Genomic DNA, 20,068 nt, shown 5'->3' on the forward strand with positions numbered 1-20,068 from the left:
ATGAAGTGACTGTCATTATGGTAGTCTTTATTGTGATTTGTAAAGTGTGAATAAGAAAAACAGCTAATTCCAAACAACAAAACCAAGTGTGTAGCTCACAATATGACAAACATTTCTGTAGGGTGCTATGCGTGATAGCAGCATCCTGGAAAGACACTTTGACCAGCTGGTGTGAGGAAGAAGTCCTTGTTGTTGCGCACGTCTATAGCAACTTGTTGCCCTGTCTGCCGGCATGTTTTTTGGGTCCAGGAAGCTGGTGTCCCCTTGTACCGCCTGTCTCTACTCTCCCGGACACAGATCCCCAGTGGGTGTGGAGTGGTCAAAAAACATGGGGTGGATGTACCGGGTTGATGACTATGTTGTCAGTGTCTGTGGTGCAAAGGTAGTTGTGGAGGCCTTCACAATGGCTTCAGCTTTCTCTGAGGCAACCTCTCCATCTTGATCCTCCATCTTGCAGCAAGGATCCCAAAGCAGTTCTCTAAAATTATTCTGGCTCTTGAGTGGCGGTAGTTGTAGATCTTCTTGGCGTCATCAAGGCCAGAAGAACCTTGGAATAAAATAAGTGTTTCAATTAGTATTAAACAGAGACATGAAGGCAATCAAATATATACTGTAAAAATGATTGTGTAGCCTATGCTTTGTACATAGGTCTCCATCCTCTTACTGGGGTGCCAGATCACTTTTATGTGAGGTATATAATTATGTTTATATTGGTATAATTTTCAGGTTTACCTTCAGAGGGAATGCTTTGTCGCCCACGAAGATATATGTGACCGACCGGCTCGATTCGGTCTTATGTAGCAACATTTGAAATTGTGTTTTTTACATTGGATAAAAGTAGAGACTCCTAGCTAGAAAATGGTATATCATACACTACAGTTGAGGAACAATGGGAAAGGAATAATTGTTGGCCTAACTTTTTATCCTAATTTGACTTTGGTGCAGGTCATGTTCTTCACATTAACGTCTCTGGTAAACACATACTATATCAAATAAAATCAACGTTTATTTGTCACATGCACAGGATACAGAAGGTGTAGTGAAATGGTTACTTGCATAGTGGAGTCTTGCTAAACAATGCATAGTGGAGTCTAGCTAAACATTGAACCATAAATCCCAACTCATAACGTTACTACCCTGCATGAATCTGCAGGTAGCTAACCAACCAGGTTCAATGTTAGCTAGCTAGCTAACATTAGGCTATAACTAGCAATGCAAATAGCTCTGAGATACGAATAACACTACTACACAGATCATACACGTAACGTTAGCTAGCGAACCAGCCAGCTAACGTTAGCTAGCTAGCTAACAGTATGCTTTAACTTGAAATGAACATAACTTTCTGACAAAATTAGAAACGTATAATATCTGACAATGTAGCTAGCTAGACTATCTTACCCATATACATGGATGTGGGACCTTATATAGACAGGTGTGTGCCTTTCCAAATCATGTCCAATCAACTGAATTTACCACAGGTGGACTCCAATCAAGTTGTAGAATCATCTCAAGGATGATCAATGGAAACATGAGTCACATGAGCTCAACTTCGAGTCTCCTAGCAAAGGGTCTGAATAGTTATGTAAATAAGGTATTTCTGTATTGTGGGGAATTGTGTGTAGAGTGATGACGAAAATAATTAATTTAATACATTTTAGAATAAGGCTGTAACGTAACAAAATGTGGAAAAAGTCAAGGGGTCTGAATACCGAATGCACTCTAAACCAACTAGGCTCGTAATTTCACAATTTTATTCGTATTTACAGATTGCATACAAGTTGCTCCAGGCTCTGTCTTAGCCGGCCGCGACCAGGAGACCCATGGGGCGGCGCACAATTGGCCAAGCGTCGTCCAGGGTAGGGGAGGGACTGGCCGGCAGGGATGTAGCTCAGTTGGTAGAGCATGGCGTTGGTAGAGCATGGTTCGATTCCCACGGGGGGCCAGTATGAAAAATAAAAAAATTATGGATAAGAGCGTCTGCTAAATGACTAAAATGTAAAAATGTAAAATAAGTTTGTTATTAAGGCACATGAAAGTTCACATGTTCCAGAAGGCATTTCTCCCCAAAAACGCATTCTGATAACAAAAAAGGTTTACGTTCAAATGCGCAACATACGCTTAGTTTCCTGACCTCGGTGTTTGGGTCCTCGGCAAGCACTCTGGCCTTGGTAGCGAAAGCTGGCCTGCCATAACTTGGGAGCTGAACTTGCTTCGTGAGAAGATTCCCGTATCTCCCTCCCGACCAAATGCGCCCATGTCGATCATGGTGAAGCGGGACTTTACGTCGCAGACTGCCATCAGAACTGATAATTCCAACGATCCCCAAACTCTCTGGCGAGTTCTGCCAATTTTGCCACAGAGGGATAAGCATCAAAATCCTTCTTCAGGACATGCCAGATAGCCTGGCACACTTCCGTGACGATGGCACAAACTGTTGCGATTCCTAGCTTAACTCGCAGCGATACTTTGTGTGCTGCCATTCGCCAAAAACATCAATGCTTCGCATAATTTGGACAAGAGACATGAATTCTCCATAGTCCCCTCTTGTAGTGGTTAGTGGATGAACTTGCCATTTTCTCAGTCGTTTTTTTTTCTTCTACAAGAGCTGTTCAAGCTCTTGCTGTTCAAGATCTAGCAATTGCAATTCATAGAGAGACATGCTTGCTTCTGCGGCTAAAAAGTAGCATCGTAAAGCGTAGAACACATGACTAGCCAGACATGTAACTAGCTAGCTAGTATTTGTCAACAAAAATGCATATAACACCAGATCCGGAAGTTCAAATCTTGTCGCTAGCTACAGTCAAAGAGTGCCCTGGACCCTCTTGCTTGGTAAGCTACTCTGGCACCCCAATCCCTCTAGTGGATATACACTACACAAGGTGGACTTCCTCTCTGGGTGGAACTCAACAACGATGTGGCCAAAGTGCGCGCTGCCCCCAAAAAACGGACTCCACCCTTGCACATCCGCGCATGTCGATCGACGGAGTGGAGCTTGTAGCTGCCTTAACAGTGACTAAGGTTCAGGGCAGGCTACTGGGCGGAGGCCGGTTAATGATGACTGATGATCAGCTTTTATCTCCAGGTCATCAGACTGTTAATCAGTCTCTCGCTCCTAGCTTTGATGCACCTGTACTGTCTCCGCCTTTTAGATGGTAGCAGGGTGAACAGGCAGTGGATCGGGTGGCTGAGGTCCTTGATGATCTTCTTGGCCTTCCTGTGACATCGGGTGCTGTAGATGTCCTGAAGGGCAGGCAGTGTGCCCCCAGTGATGCGTTGCCGTACCAGGTGGTGATACAGCCTGACATAATTATTTTGATGGTGGTGCATCTGTAGAAGTTTGTGAGGGTCTTAGGGGCCAAGCCAAATTTCTTCAGCCTCCTGAGGTTGAAGAGGCGCTGTTGCGCTTTCTTCACCACGCTGTTGGTGTAGAGTGACCATTTCAGGTCCTCAGTGATGTGCATGCCGAGGAACTTGAAGCTTTTGACCCTCTCCATTGCGGTCCCGTCGATGTAGATGGGGGCATGCACTCTCTGCTGTCTCCTGTAGTCCATGATCAGCTCCTTTGTTGTGTTGACGTTGAGGGAAAGGTTATTTTTCTGGCACCACTCCGCCAGGGCTCTCACCTCCTCCCTATAGGCCGTCTCGTCGATGTTGGTAATCAGGCCTACCACTGTTGTGTTGTCATCAAACCTGATGATTGAGTTGGAGACGTGCGTAGCCACGCGGTCATGGGTGAACAGGGAGTATAGGACGGGGCTCCCTTGTGGGGCCCCCATGTTGAGGATCAGCATGGCGGAGGTGTTGTTGCTTACCTTCAACACCTGGGGTCGGCCCGTCAGGAAGTTTAGGACTCAGTTGCACAGGGCGGGGGTTCAGACCCAGGGCCCTGAGCTTAGTGATGAGCTTGGAGGGCACTATGATGTTGAAGGCTGAGCTGTAGTCGATGAATAGCATTCTTACATATCAAATCAAATCAAATCAAATCAAATTTTATTGGTCACATGCGCCGAATACAACAAGTGCAGACATTACAGTGAAATGCTTACTTACAGCCCTTAACCAACAGTGCGTTTATTTTAAACAAAAAAGTAAGAATAAAACAACAACAAAAAAAAAAAAAGTGTTGAGAAAAACAAAGAGCAGAAGTAAAATAAAGTGACAGAAGGGAGGCTATATATACAGGGGGTAACGGTGCAGAGTCAATGTGCGGGGGCACCGGCTAGTTGAGGTAGTTGAGGTAATATGTACATGTGGGTAGAGTTAAAGTGACTATGCATAAATACTTAACAGAGTAGCAGAAGCGTAAAAAGGATGGGGTGGGGGGCAGTGCAAATAGTCCGGGTAGCCATGATTAGCTGTTCAGGAGTCTTATGGCTTGTGGGTAGAAGCTGTTGAGAAGTCTTTTGGACCTAGACTTGGCACTCGGTACCGCTTGCCGTGCGGTAGCAGAGAGAACAGTCTATGACTAGGGTGGCTGGAGTCTTTGACAATTTTGAGGGCCTTCCTCTGACACCGCCTGGTATAGAGGTCTTGGATGGCAGGGAGCTTTGCCCCAGTGATGTACTGGGCCGTACGCACTACCCTCTGTAGTGCCTTGCGGTCAGAGGCCAAGCAGTTGCCATACCAGGCGGTGATGCAACCAGTCAGGATGCTCTCGATGGTGCAGCTGTAGAAATTTTTTTGAGGATCTGAGGACCCATGCCAAATCTTTTTAGTCTCCTGAGGGGGAATAGGCTTTGTCGTGCCCTCTTCACGACTGTCTTGGTGTGCTTGGACCATGATAGTTCGTTGGTGATGTGGACACCAAGGAACTTGAAGCTCTCAACCTGTTCCACTACAGCCCCGTCGATGAGAATGGGGGCGTGCTCAGTCCTCTTTTTTTTCCTGTAGTCCACAATCATCTCCTTTGTCTTGGTCACGTTGAGGGAGAGGTTGTTGTCCTGGCACCACACGGCCAGATCTCTGACCTCCTCCCTATAGGCTGTCTCATCGTTGTCGGTGATCAGGCCTACCACTGTTGTGTCGTCGGCAAACTTAATGATGGTGTTGGAGTCGTGCCTGGCCATGCAGTCATGGGTGAACAGAGAGTACAGGAGGGGGACTGAGCACGCACCCCTGAGGGGCCCCCGTGTTGAGGATCAGTGTGGCAGATGTGTTGTTACCTACCCTTACCACCTGGGGGCGGCCCGTCAGGAAGTCCAGGATCCAGTTGCAGAGGGAGGTGTTTAGTCCCAGGATCCTTAGCTTAGTGATGAGCTTAGAGGGCACTATGGTGTTGAATGCTGAGCTGTAGTCAATGAATAGCATTCTCACGTAGGTGTTCCTCTTGTCCAGGTGGGAAAGGGCAGTGTGGAGTGCGATAGAGATTGCATCATCTGTGGATCTGTTGGGGCGGTATGCAAATTGGAGTGGGTCTAGGGTTTCTGGGATTATGCTGTTGATGTGAGCCATGACCAGTCTTTCAAAGCACTTCATGGCTACAGACGTCAGTGCTACGGGTCGGTAGTCATTTAGGCAGGTTATCTTAGAGTTCTTGGGCACGGGGACTATGGTGGTCTGCTTGAAACATGTTGGTATTACAGACTCGGTCAGGGACATGTTGAAAATGTCAGTGAAGACACTTGCCAGTTGGTCAGCACATGCTCGGAGTACACGCCCTGGTAATCCGTCTGGCCCAGCGGCCTTGTGAATGTTGACTTGCTTAAAGTCTTACTCACATCGGCTACGGAGAGCGTGATCACATAGTCGTCCGGAACAGCTGGTGCTCTCATGCATGCTTCAGTGTTGCTTGCCTCGGGCGAGCATAGAAGTGGTTTAGCTCGTCTGGTAGGCTTGTGTCACTGGGCAGCTCGCGGCTGTGCTTCCCTTTGTAGTCTGTAATAGTTTTCAAGCCCTGCCACATCCGACGAGCGTCAGAGCCAGTGTAGTATGATTCAATCTTAGACCTGTATTGACTCTTTGCCTGTTTGATGGTTCGTCGGAGGTCATAGCGGGATTTCTTATAAGCTTCCGGGTTAGAGTCCCGTTCCTTGAAAGCGGCAGCTCTACCCTTTAGCTCAGTGCGGATGTTGCCTGTAATCCATGGCTTCTGGTTGGGGTATGTACGTACGGTCACTGTGGGGACGACATCATCGATGCACTTATTGATGAAGCCAGTGACTGATGTGGTGTACATACTGTAGGTATTTCTCTTCTCCAGGTGCGATAGGGCAGTGTGCAGTGCAATGGCAATTGCATTGTCGATGGATCTGTTGGGGCGGTATACAAATTGTAGTGGGTCTAGGTTGTCGGGTAAGGTGGAGGTGATATGATCGTTAACTAGCCTCTTAAGGTACTTCATGATGACAGAAGTGAGTGCCAGGGGGCGAAAGTCATTTAATTCAGTTACCTTCACTTTCTTGGGTAGAGGGAGAATGGTGACATGTTGAGAAGCAAGTGGGAATTAAAAATAGAGACATAAAAACAAATTAATTCATGAATTAAAGAGACATTCAACTGACCCAGAGAAAATGCATGCTCGAGAAAAACAGAAAAGAAGGCAGGTGTTACTTGTGGCCAAGCCCGAGGCTAGGCTTGGAGAATTCATATTTTCTTCTCTTTTTTTCTTTCCTCCCCCCTCTCTCTCTTTATCTTTACTTTGAATTGCTCCCTTCTCACTACATCCCGCTTCCCCATCTTGTTGTTTCTGTGGCAAAACCTCCTCTCTTCTCATCTTCCCCCTCATCGCTCTCACCTTCTATCCTACTACTCTCCTTCTCTTTGCTCCCATCCTCCTTTTATCTTTCATGAAACCGTCGTTTTGCCACTACATCTCTCCTTTCTTCCTTTCTCCCTCCTCCACCCCCTTTCTCTGCATGTACCATCCCTCTCTCGCTTTTTTCTTCTTCCTCCATCCACACCTTCTCTCTCTACCACTTCCTTCACCCCTCTCTCTCCTACAGCTAATGTGTGTGACGAGGAGCTGCTCCTGTGCCAGAATGGTGGGACGTGCTCCCAGAACCAGAAGTGTATCTGTCCTCCAGAGTTTAAGGGCGTGCTGTGCCAACAGTCCCGCTGCGAGGGGGGCAAGGCATGCAACACCGCATCCACCCCCCAACTCCACCTCCTGGCCCCCCTCGTCCTGCTCTGCGTCCTGCTACCCCACCTTCTGGCCACATTAACTGCACACTGAGTCACCTGCTGCACCCTCAAACACAGAAGGAACTGTTGTGTGTCTGGGCAATCCCAGAGAAGGAAGAGTGGGAAAGGCCTGCTAGCTGGCCAAGGACCCTATGAGCACACACAAACCCACACACACATCACAAGACTGTTACTGACTCGGGGGAACCCCCCCTGCTGTGAGAGTAAAACGAGGGGGCAACTGAACAGAGAAAGAGAGAGAGACTTCAGAGAAGACAGAGGAAGACTGAGGAAAATCAAGACAACCAACCCACTGTATCTCCCTTTATACGAGAGAACTAGAGGAATCTCATACCAAAAAGCATTATTATTACTATTAAACGAGCAAATGAGAACACTTTAAATCATTCACTATGAAGAAGAAGGGAGGGAGGAAATGGCTGATGTAACACAAGGACGTTTCCTTTGTCTTTGTTGATTGAGTTAATGCACCCCTCTTCTCTTGAGACCCTGCACTTACTGCTGCGGAAAGACAGACAGGGATTGTGTTTGACTAGACTTGGGAGGAGGGCTGGGGGGCGGGCTAGGTCGTGTTTCGCTGCTGAGTATAAACCAGGTTTCACGACTAAGACTCGAAAACCTGAGACTTGTTATCACCTTCTTCCTTTTTATGCTGCAGTTTTTTTTTATTTCATCACCTTCTTCTGTCAATGTATCTTATGTGCCCACCGACAGACGCTGAGATTATACATTTCATTATTACAATATCCAGAAGGTTATCAATATTAAGATTTTAGTCACTATTATGGTCGTTATAGGAATGAGTGTGTTGCCACTGTTTAGAGAGATTTTATCTTCACACAGTATTCAGGAATAAAACAGAATCTAACATACCAACAGTCTAAAAATAGAGAGTAAAAGAGAGAAAGTATCAATATTATAAGACATTATTTGAATATTTTTTGGAGAGATTATTTTTGTTTGGAGTTATAATAAATTAACTATTCCAAAGGAGCATTTTATTACACTGTAAACTTTACAGTAAATGTGACTTATTTACCTTTGCTTGTACTTTATTGATTCAATTCATTATTTCAAGAGAACAAATGTGTAACTACCAACCGAAACTCTCAGTTGTCTACTCCAGAGTGGAACTGTCTGGATTGCTGAAAAGTGGAAAAGACGACCTCATTCATTGGTATGTAATTTCATTTAGGTCTGACATGTTTTATGCAAATGGTAAAATAATTGACATGATGAGTGACATCAACACACAGATTGAACCATTGGGAATTATGATGAGGAACTGAATCTGTCAAACCACTATGAGATTCACTCATAACGACAGACAACCCCAATGCACATGAGAATACAATCACAAAATGTGAAAATAAATGCACCATAATGTCCAGACAAAGATTTTCCCCGTAAGGTTCTGACAAGATAGTGTTCTCCTCGTAGAAATACACTTACTAGAATGTAAAAAGCGCCCAGACCACTATTTTTTATTTATATGGTTCTCTCTCTCTCTCTCTCTCTCTCTCTCTCTCTCTCTCTCTCTCTCTCTCTCTCTCTCTCTCTCTCTCTCTCTCAGAGATCATCATTGGCGTGGAAACCCGGGGCTTACGGGGTGGCGTCCTTTACTAAGATTTTGTAAAAAAATAATTTAAAAAAAACATTTCAGTGAAAGAGTAGTTCCTGGCTTTGGAGTCACTGACATTGTGAGTAAACAGAGAACTATAGGAGAAATGCACCATCACTCTGTAAGGGAGCACATCTAGACAAAAGCACCAATAACACCTGGGTGGAATGCAAAAAAAGGAGGTGGGTGTCAGCATGCAATAAAAAGAAAGACAGAAAGACATTCAGCCGGTGCCAGTGGTAAAATAAAAATCATTAGGTATTCTGTCTGTAAGGCATCTCTATTCTGGGATCGGTTTCAGAAGAAGTCTGCAGTGTTAAAATGAAGAGCAAAGTGGAGATGTAAGTAAGGAGTGAATTGAGACGTGTGGGGGAGTAACTCACAGAATGATCTGGGTGCAGATCAGAGAGCTCAAGGTAGGAGTTGTCCTGGCTGAACCGCACAGATCTAGGATTCAATTATCCTAGCACCAATAAACTCAAGTGTTCGGTGGATGAAAACTATGACCTTACTTAGGGGCAACCAGTAGCGGTGTGTGGGTAAAATCCCTGAGGAAACAAATCCAGGGGAAAAAAGCCATATTACAACCTATGTGTTGTGAGAACTGTGTTGTTTGCTTCATATATTCATATGCCTTGACACCGTGATATATATGCCGCGTTCAAAACAACTGGGAACTGGTGGTTCCAAATGTCTTCCATTTTGGAATGATGGATGCCACTTTGTTCTTGAGGACCTTACATGCTGCAGACATTTTCGGTACCCTTCCCCAGATCTGTGCCTCGACACAATCCTGTCTCTGAGCTCTACGGACAATCCCTTGACCTCATGGCTTGGTTTTTGCTCTGACATGCAATGTCAACTGTGGGACCTTATAAATCATGTCCAATTGAATTCACCACAGGTGGACTCCAATCAAGTTGTAGAAACATCTCAAGGATGATCAACTGAAACAGGATGCACCTGAGCTCAATTTCGAGTCTCATATTAAAGGGACTGAATACTTATTTAAATAAGGTATTTCTGCAACAAAAAAAATTACATACATTTGTAAACATTTATAAAAACCTGTTTTCGCTTTGTCATTATGGGGTATTGTGTGTAGATTGATGAGGAAAAAAGTTATTTAATCAATTTTAGAATAAGACTAACATAACAAAATGTGGAAAAAGTCAATGGGTCTGAATACTTTCCGTATGCACTGTATATCCACAGGAAAGTATAATTACATAAACCTTTCAAAGCGCTAGTAATGAGTTCAGATTTATATCACCAAGCATGCGCAAAACCATGTAAACACTTGCACGAGCTTGGCAAGTATGCATGCATCTTATGCATGTATTTTGATATTGTGTGCATGCTTCAGGTGATAGAAATCTGAATGCAGTACCAGCGCTTTGAAACGTTTATGTAATTATACTTTCCTGTGGATACAGTGAGCTCTGCTGTTGTTTTAGCTCTGTATTCCAGCACTTTGGATTTGAAATGATACAATGACTATGAGGTTAAAGTGCAGACTGTCTGCTTTAATTTGAGGGTGTTTTCATACATATCGGGTGAATCATTTAGAAATTACAGCACTTTTTGTACATAGTCCCCTCATTTTAGCGGACCAAAAGTATTGGGACAAATGCACTTATATGTGTATTAAAGTAGTCAAGAAGTTTAGTATTCCTAGCATGCAATGATTACATCAATGTTTCAGATTATTTTGTGCCCAATAGAAATTAATGGTAAATAATGTATTGTGACACTTCTACATTAATGTGGATCCTACCGTGATTACAGATAGTCCTGAATGAATCATGAATAATGATGACTGAGAAAGTTAGACACACACATGTCATACCCCCCCAAAATGCTAACCTCCCCTGTTATTGTAATGGTGAGAGGTTAGTGTGTCTTGGTGGTATGATATTTGTGCGTCTGTAACCTTCTCACTCATCATTATTCACGATTCGTTCAGGACTATCTGTAATCATGGTAGCATCCACATTAATGTAGAATTGTTTAGAAACATATTATATTCTTATTTACAATAAAAGTGACTCCAAAATGACAATAAATTATTTATCATTAATTTCGATTGGACACAAAATAATCTGAAACAACCAAAACAAACAGGATTCCCAAAAACAGAACAAACTACCAAAAAACTACCAACACAAAATTCTAAAAATAAACTAAATCAAACAACTTTTCAGTTAAAGAAAATGTAAGAAATCTGATCCCTACACAGGTTCAAGGGTCTTCTGGCGCCAGTACTCCTTGCAAGTCTCAGATGTAAAATCCTGAAGTCCCAAAAACATTTCTGCCGCAGCCACAATAATGTCCAGTTTCTTAGACTTCTTTGAGACTTGTGCCATTCAGTTTATAACTGTGGCAATGAACGCCACAAAATTCATATTTTTAACACACAGGGTATCTTTCGACTGGCAGGAAAAATGTACTATAGGCTGTGGTGCATCCACTACCATATCTTTACTAGCATCACTTGTTTGCTCAATTATTTTAATGACCTCCGCATAGGACATTAAATTGACCGCTCAAACTTTTGGCACCTCAATCTCCTTTACCCTTACAGGGCATTCCAGGAACTCGGGATCATGATCCCCACCACAATTGCAACACCGTTGTCCTTCTACACACCGTTCTTCATTATACTCTGTCCATCTGCACATACTTGAAACATGGCCAAATTCTTTACAATTCTTACACTGCAATGGTTTGGGGACGAAAGCCCTTACAGCGTATCTTACATACAGTGAGGGAAAAAAGTATTTGATCCCCTGCTGATTTTGTACGTTTGCCCACTGACAAAGAAATGATCAGTCTATAATTTTAATGGTAGGTTTATTTGAACAGTGAGAGACAGAATAACAACAACAAAATCCAGAAAAACGCATGTCAAAAATGTTATAAATTGATTTGCATTTTAATGAGGGAAATAAGTATTTGACCCCTCTGCAAAACAGGACTTAGTACTTGGTGGCAAAACCTTTGTTGGCAATCACAGAGGTCAGACGTTTCTTGTAGTTGGCCACCAGGTTTGCACACATCTCAGGAGGGATTTTGTTCCACTCCTCTTTGCAGATCTTCTCCAAGTCATTAAGGTTTCGAGGCTGACGTTTGGCAACTCGAACCTTCAGCTCCCTCCACAGATTTTCTATGGGATTAAGGTCTGGAGACTGGCTAGGCCACTCCGGGACCTTAATGTGCTTCTTCTTGAGCCACTCTTTTGTTGCTTTGGCCGTGTGTTTTGGGTCATTGTCATGCTGGAATACCCATTCACGACCCATTTTCAATGCCCTGGTTGAGGAAAGGAGGTTCTCACCCAAGATTTGACGGTACATGGCCCCGTCCATCGTCCCTTTGATGCGGTGAAGTTGTCCTGTCCCCTTAGCAGAAAAACACCCCCAAAGCATATTGTTTCCACCTCCATGTTTGACTGTGGGGATGGTGTTCTTGGGGTCATAGGCAGCATTCCTCCTCCTCCAAACACGGCGAGTTGAGTTGATGCCAAAGAGCTCGATTTTGGTCTCATCTGACCTCAACACTTTCACCCAGTTCTCCTCTGAATCATTCAGATGTTCATTGGCAAACTTCAGACGGGCCTGTATATGTGCTTTCTTGAGCAGGGGGACCTTGCGGGCGCTGCAGGATTTCAGTCCTTCACAGCGTAGTGTGTTACCAATTGTTTTCTTGGTGACTATGGTCCCAGTTGCCTTGAGATCATTGACAAGATCCTCCCGTGTAGTTCTGGGCTGATTCCTCACCGTTCTCATGATCATTGCAACTCCACGAGGTGAGATCTTGCATGGAGCCCCAGGCCGAGGGAGATTGACAGTTCTTTTGTGTTTCTTCCATTTGCGAATAATCACACCAACTGTTGTCACCTTCTCACCAAGCTGCTTGGCGATGGTCTTGTAGCCCATTCCAGCCTTGTGTAGGTCTACAATCTTGTCCCTGACATCCTTGGAGAGCTCTTTGGTCTTGGCCATGGTGGAGAGTTTGGAATCTGATTGATTGATTGCTTCTGTGGACAGGTGTCTTTTATAGAGGTAACAAGCTGAGATTAGGAGCACTCCCTTTAAGAATGTGCTCCTAATCTCAGCTCGTTACCTGTATAAAAGACACCTGGGAGCCAGAAATCTTTCTGATTGAGAGGGGGTCAAATACTTATTTCCCTCATGAAAATGCAAATCAATTTATAAAATTTTTGACATGTGTTTTTCTGGATTTCTTTGTTGTTATTCTGTCTCTCACTGTTCAAATAAACCTACCATTAAAATTATAGACTGATCATTTCTTTGTCAGTGGGCAAACGTACAAAATCAGCAGGGGATCAAATACTTTTTTCCCTCACTGTATAAGAAATCCCGCTATGCCCTCTGACGAACCATCAAACAGGCAAAGAATCAATACAGGCATAAGATTGAATCCTACTATACCGGCTCCGACGCTCGTCGGATGTGGCAGGGCTTGCAAACTATTACGGACTACAATGGAAGCCCAGCCGCGAGCTGCCCAGTGACAAGAGCATACCAGATGAGCTAAATGACTTCTATGCACACTTCGAGGCAAGCAACACTGAAGCATGCATGAGAGCACCAGCTGTTCCGGACTAATGTGTGATCACGCTCGCCATAGCCGATGTGAGTAAGACCTTTACACAGGTCAACATTCACAATTCCGCATGGCCAGATGGATTACCAGGACGTGTACTCCGAGCATGCGCTGACCAACTGGCAAGTGTCTTCACTGACATTTTCAACCTGTCCCTGGCCGAGTCTGTAATACCTACATGTTTCAAGCAGACTACCATTGTCCCTGTGCCCAAGAACACTAAGGTAACCTGCCTAAATGACTACCGACCCGTAGCACTCACGTCTGTAGCCATGAAGTGCTTTGAAAGGCTGGTCATGGCTCACATCAACACCATCAGCCCAGAAACCCTAGACCCACTCCAATTTGCATACCGCCCCAACAGATCTACAGATGACACAATCTCTATTGCATTCCACACTGCCCTTTCACACCTGGTCAAAAGGAACACATACGTGAGAATGGTTTTCATTAACTACAGCTCAGCGTTTAACACCATGGTGCCTCAAAGCTCATCACTAAGCTAAGGACCCTGGGACTATACACCTCCCTCTGCAACTGGATCCTGGACTTCCTGACGGGTCGCCCCCAGGTGGTAAGGGTAGGCAACAACACATCTGCCACGCTGATCCTCAACACCGGGGCCCCTCAGGGGTGCGTGCTTAGTCCCCTCCTGTACTCCCTGTTCACCCATGACTGCGTGGCCAAGCACGACTCCAACACCATCATTAAATTTGCCGACGACACAACAGTGGTAGGCCTGATCACCGACAACAATGAGACAGCCTATAGGGAGGAGGTTAGAGACCTGGCAGTGTGGTGCCAGGACAATAACCTCTCCCTCAACGTGATCAAGACAAAGGAGATGATTGTGGACTACAGGAAAAGGAGGGCCGAGTACGCCCCCATTCTCATTGACGGGGCTGTGGTGGAGCAGGTTGAGAGCTTCACGTTTCTTGGTATCCACATCACCAACAAACTATCATGGTCCAAACACACCAAGACAGTCGTGAAGAGGGCACACCAATGCCTATTCCCCCTCAGGAGACTGAAAAGACCTAGCATTGGTCCTCAGATCCTCAAAAAGTTATACAGCTCCACCATCGAGAGCATCCTGACTGGTGCATCACCGTCTGGTATGGCAACTGCTCGGCCTCTGACCGCAAGTGTCACGAGTTGCTAAGCCAGAACCCAGAAGCAGACCAGGACAAGGTAGGTTGAAACGAAGGTGAGTGTTTATTACAAATTCAAGAGTGATGCTGAATAATCCAGGGAACAGAGCGGGCGGCGTTGATTAGTTGTTGGGGGTGCAGTGGTTGATCCCATCCTGGGTCGGCAGCCGCCGACCACCAGGCAGAGGTTGGATGAAGGTTCCGGACGGGTGACTGCAGATGGAACAAAACGGGGGTAAGTAAGCAACAAACCAACAAGGTGCAAAAACAACAAAACTAACGCTAGGCTCTAAGACTGATACTCTGGAAAACCTACTGTTCATGGCTAACGATCCGGCAGGGAATGGATGTTAGGCCAGAGCCTAAGAAGGGTGATGATCAGGACCAGGTGTGCAGATTGCTGATGGGATGCAGGTGCGGAAATCAAGAGAGCTCCCCGGAGCGTTCCCGAACCCTCGGGAAACTGGAGATCACGAACAGAAAACTAGTCACCAGACAGGACCCGACTCAGACTGCCGGGATCGTACAGTACCCCCTCCGACGAACGCCACCGGGCGGACTCCCGGAGCGCCAGGATGGAGGCGGTAGAAGTCACTGATGAGGTCAGCATCTAGGACCTGTCGCCGCGAATCCAACTCCTCTCTTCAGGACCATACCCCTCCCAGTCCACGAGATACTGGAAACCCCGGCCCCGCCGTCTGGAATCCATGATGCGACGCACCGTGTAGGCAGGACCACCTCCGATCATCCGAGGAGGAGGAGGAGGAGGCGGAGGAGGCAACAGAGGACTGAGGAAAACAGGCTTGAGGCAGGAGACATGAAAGGTGGGATGGACTCTGAGCGTCCTCGGGAGTTTGAGTCGAACTGCCACCGGATTGATCACCTTCTCCACCACAAACGGACCAATGAACTCGGTAACAACTTCCTAGACTCAGTCCGTAACGGAAGATCCCGTGTGGCCAACCAGACCCTATCTCCGATGGAATAGGTGGGAGCGGGGATCCGGCGGCGATTCGCCTGGAGCTGATACCGGTCCGAAACTCTAAGGAGTGCCTTTCTGGCCCGATGCCAGGTCCGGTGGCAACGACGAATATGGGCCTGAACAGAAGGCACTGAGAGCTCCTTCTCCTGAGAAGGGAACAGGGGAGGTTGGTAGCCATACAGGCACTGGAAGGGAGACATCCCAGTGGCAGATGTAGGGAGAGTATTGTGGGCATACTCAACCCAAGGCAACTGAGAGACCCAGGAGGTGGGGTTGGAAGAGACCAGGCAGCGTAGCGTGGATTCCATCTTCTGGTTGGCTCTCTCCGCCTGACCATTGGATTGGGGGTGAAAACCAGATGTGAGACTGACTGTAGCTCCAATGGCCAAACAGAAGGACTTCCAGACAGCAGAGGTAAACTGAGGGCCACGGCCGGATCGTTCTGTCACGAGTTGCTAAGCCAGAACCCAGAAGCAGACCAGGACAAGGTAGGTTGAAACGAAGGTGAGTGTTTATTACAAATTCAAGAGTGATGCTGAATAATCCAGGGAACAGAGCGGGCGGCGTTGATTAGTTGTTGGGGGTGCAGTGGTTGATCCCATCCTGGGTCGGCAGCCGCCGACCACCAGGCAGAGGTTGGATGAAGGTTCCGGACGGGTGACTGCAGATGGAACAAAACGGGGGTAAGTAAGCAACAAACCAACAAGGTGCAAAAACAACAAAACTAACGCTAGGCTCTAAGACTGATACTCTGGAAAACCTACTGTTCATGGCTAACGATCCGGCAGGGAATGGATGTTAGGCCAGAGCCTAAGAAGGGTGATGATCAGGACCAGGTGTGCAGATTGCTGATGGGATGCAGGTGCGGAAATCAAGAGAGCTCCCCGGAGCGTTCCCGAACCCTCGGGAAACTGGAGATCACGAACAGAAAAACTAGTCACCAGACAGGACCCGACTCAGACTGCCGGGATCGTTACAGTAAGGCGCTACAGAGGGTAGTGCGTACGGCCCAGTACATCACTGGGGCTAAGCTTCCTGCCATCCAGGACCTCCAGGCGGTGTCAGAGGAAGGCCCTAGAAATTGGCATCATGATGAAGGAAAAGTAGGTGGATATATTGAAGCAACATCTCAAGACATCAGTCAGGAAGTTAAAGCTTGGTCGCAAATGAGTCTTCCAAATGGACAATGACCCCAAGCATACTTCCAAAGTTGTGTCAAAATGGCTTAAGGACAACAAAGTCAAGATATTGGAGTGGCCATCACAAAGCCCTGACCTCAATCCTATAGAACATTTGTGGGCAGAACTGAAAAAGCATGTGCGAGCAAGGAGGCCTACAAACCTGACTCCGTTACACCAGCTCTGTCAGGAGGAATGGGCCAAAATTCACCCAACTTATTGTGGGAAGCTTGTTGAAGGCTACCTGAAATGTTTTGACCCAAATTAAACAATTTAAAGGCAATGCTACCAAATACTAATTGAGTGTATGTAAACTTCTGACCCACTGGGAATGTGATGAAAGAAATAAAAGCTTAAATAAATCATTCTCTCTACTATTATTCTGACATATATTCTGACATTCTTAAAATAAAGTGGTGATCCTAACTGACATAAAACAGGGAATATTTACTAGGATTAAATGTCAGGAATTGTGAAAAACTGAGTTTAAATGTATTTGGCTAAGGTGTATGTAAACTTCCGACTTCAACTGTACATATTACCTCAATTACCTCAACTAACCTGTACCCCCGCACATTGACTCGGTACCGGTACCTCCTGTATATAGCCACGTTATTGTTGTTGCTCTTTTATTTTTTTATTTTATTTAGTAAATATTTTCTTAACTCTTATTTTTCTTAAAACTGCATCATTGGTTAAGGGCTTCTTAGTAAGCATTTCACGGTAAGGTCTACACCTGTTGTATTCGGCGCAAGTGACACATTTCTAATGAAAATTTCTAATGAGATTTCTCTCCCCAAAGCAGTTTTTTTTACATCCCCTTCAATTCTGAATAATAATATCTCTCCTCTTATCTGATAAGCCCTTATACGCATGACAAAGTTGCTAACATCTGTATGCATATAATGGTAATGTGGTACAGTGCCTTACCTGTTTGAGCTCGTGGCTGAGTCTTTCGGAGCAGTCTGGACTTTGCTCTGCCAGCTCATGGTACTACACACCAGCCAATAAGGGAGGGAGGAAATGAAAGAGAGAAACCATGAACAACAACTCTGAACAATGCAAAACCAAGTATTAGGATATTAATGGGATTTGCAGTTCCTAACACATGTCTGAGCCGAGGTCCACATTGAATATGAGTAAGACCAAAGTGTATGACTAGAGCTTTGAATAGTTTTGGTAACTGTAGGTCGGTGACTAGCCCTCTAGCAGCCCCTGCTGGTGAAAGCCTGTGGTTACCATTTGCTCAGTCTGGCAGTTTGGGCAACATCTTGGAGATCTTCTTGATGCTCTCAACTAGCTGCACTCTGCGTTGTTGGACGTCTGCGTCCTCTGACATCAGTGCTTTGATTATACAGAGGAACACAGGGAAATTATATCAATGTTTATATTTAACAATGCTTTTAGCCAAGGTTGTGTTCAGTAGGAAAGGAACAGGAGCAAGCTGAAAAAAATAGAAATGTCCAGAAACAAGACACACAGCGTACCTCAGAGAAAAGATTTTGCAGCAGGCCCACAATGGCTTTGCTCTTTCCTGTTCCTGGGGGTCCGTGTATCAGGCAGATTTTAGGGGTGCGCTGCTGGTTTCTGATGATGGACATACTGGTTCTCACCGCCCTCATCTGGCCTGGGTTGTAACCCTGGGACAAACATATCATATAGACGTATTGCTTACATACAAAAAAACTACTAGGAAACCTGTATACAAGGCAATTATAACACATGCATGGGCCACCTGATATAAAAACAAAACATTTGACAGATTTACAATTGGCCATGTCATATTTACAAGTAAAGAAACAACGCAAATTCCAATTATTTGCATGTCGATAAAGACTCACTGGAGTCACACAAATCCTCTCTAGTTGGTTACCCAATAGTTCCACAAGGGAATAACTTAACTTTAAAAAAACGCCAAACTCTCCCTATTGTAGGGGGGAAATGAACATATTTACCTGCCTGTTTACTATATATCGATAGATAACAACTATATGCTTAAACATTGGTAAAGAGGTTTTCATAACTTGCAATACTGTGCTTCTGAGAAAGGATGGTTCCCCTTTCTGCTCCCTGCAACTGGTCTGGGCCTATCGTCAAGGACATGGGGCGACTCAGAGATAACCTGCCACTCGAGATAGAGATAAACTTGAGGAACAGATAGACCTGTATTGTTTCTATTTCTCTTTGCTTCTGAGTAACCTGGTCACACGGCATAAGACAAAGACCCTCTGAGAAGTGAACACAGTGTCTCAGCCCATCCTGTTTCTTCTCATACAGTGGGGAGAACAAGTATTTGATACACTGCCGATTTTGCAGGTTTTCCTACTTACAAAACATGTAGAGGTCTGTAATTTTTAACATAGGTAAACTTCAACTGTGAGAGACGGAATCTAAAACAAAAATCCAGAAAATCACATTGTATGATTTTTAAGTAATTAATTTGCATTTTATTGCATGACATAAGTATTTGATCACCTACCAACCAGTAAGAATTCCGGCTCTCACAGACCTGTTAGTTTTTCTTTAAGAAGCCCTCCTGTTCTCCACTCATTACCTGTATTAACTGCACCTGTTTGAACTCGTTACCTGTATAAAAGACACCTGTCCACACACTCAATCAAACAGACTCCAACCTCTCCACAATGGCCAAGACCAAAGAGCTGTGTAAGGACATCAGGGATAAAATTGTAGACCTGCACAAGGCTGGGATGGGCTACAGGGCAATAGGCAAGCATTTTGGTGAGAAGGCAACAACTGTTGGCGCAATTATTAGAAAATGGAAGAAGTTCAAGATGACGGTCAAGCCAAGCCAGCGCATGTCCAGGCCCGTCTGAAGTTTGCCAATGACCATCTGGATGATCCAGAGGAGGAATGAGAGAAGGTCATGTGGTCTGATGAGACAAAAATAGAGCTTTTTGGTCTAAACTCCACTTGCCGTGTTTGGAGGAAGAAGAAGGATGAGTACAACCCCAAGAACACCATCCCAACCTTGAAGCATGGAGGTGGAAACATCATTCTTTGGGGATGCTTTTCTGCAAAGGGGACAGTACGACTGCACCGTATTGAGGGGAGGATGGATGGGGCCATGTATCGCGAGATCTTGGTCAACAATCTCCTTCCCTCAGTAAGAGCATTGAAGATGGGTCGTGGCTGGGTCTTCCAGCATGACAACGACCCGAAACACACAGCCAGGGCAACTAAGGAGTGGCTCCGTAAGAAGCATCTCAAGGTCCTGGAGTGGCCTAGCCAGTCTCCAGACCTGAACCCAATAGAAAATCTTTGGAGGGAGCTGAAAGTCCGTATTGCCCAGAGACAGCCCCGAAACCTGAAGGATCTGGAGAAGGTCTGTATGGAGGAGTGGGCCAAAATC

At 45.4% G+C, this 20,068-nt stretch overlaps 1 protein-coding gene and 1 long non-coding RNA gene across 2 annotated transcripts in view; one reads left to right on the plus strand and one right to left on the minus strand.

The window, feature by feature from the left end:
• LOC121541431 (netrin-G2) overlaps positions 1-8,165 on the plus strand; it is a 158,661-nt gene extending 150,496 nt beyond the window's left edge. The window contains exon 9 of the mRNA XM_041850430.2: positions 6,942-8,165. Within this exon, the coding sequence (XP_041706364.1) occupies positions 6,942-7,171 (230 nt within the window). The 3' untranslated portion in view covers positions 7,172-8,165. The remainder of the gene's footprint in view (positions 1-6,941) is intronic.
• Positions 11-17,819, minus strand: LOC121541433. The gene is made up of 2 exons (XR_005995755.1): positions 17,629-17,819; positions 11-547 (listed from the first exon to the last, which is right to left on the minus strand). It is a non-coding gene; the product is annotated as an uncharacterized LOC121541433 (long non-coding RNA).
• Positions 17,820-20,068: the final 2,249 nt, after the last annotated feature.

This window comes from Coregonus clupeaformis, chromosome 27, assembly GCF_020615455.1.
Source record: "Coregonus clupeaformis isolate EN_2021a chromosome 27, ASM2061545v1, whole genome shotgun sequence".
NCBI classification, from domain to species: Eukaryota; Metazoa; Chordata; class Actinopteri; order Salmoniformes; family Salmonidae; genus Coregonus; species Coregonus clupeaformis.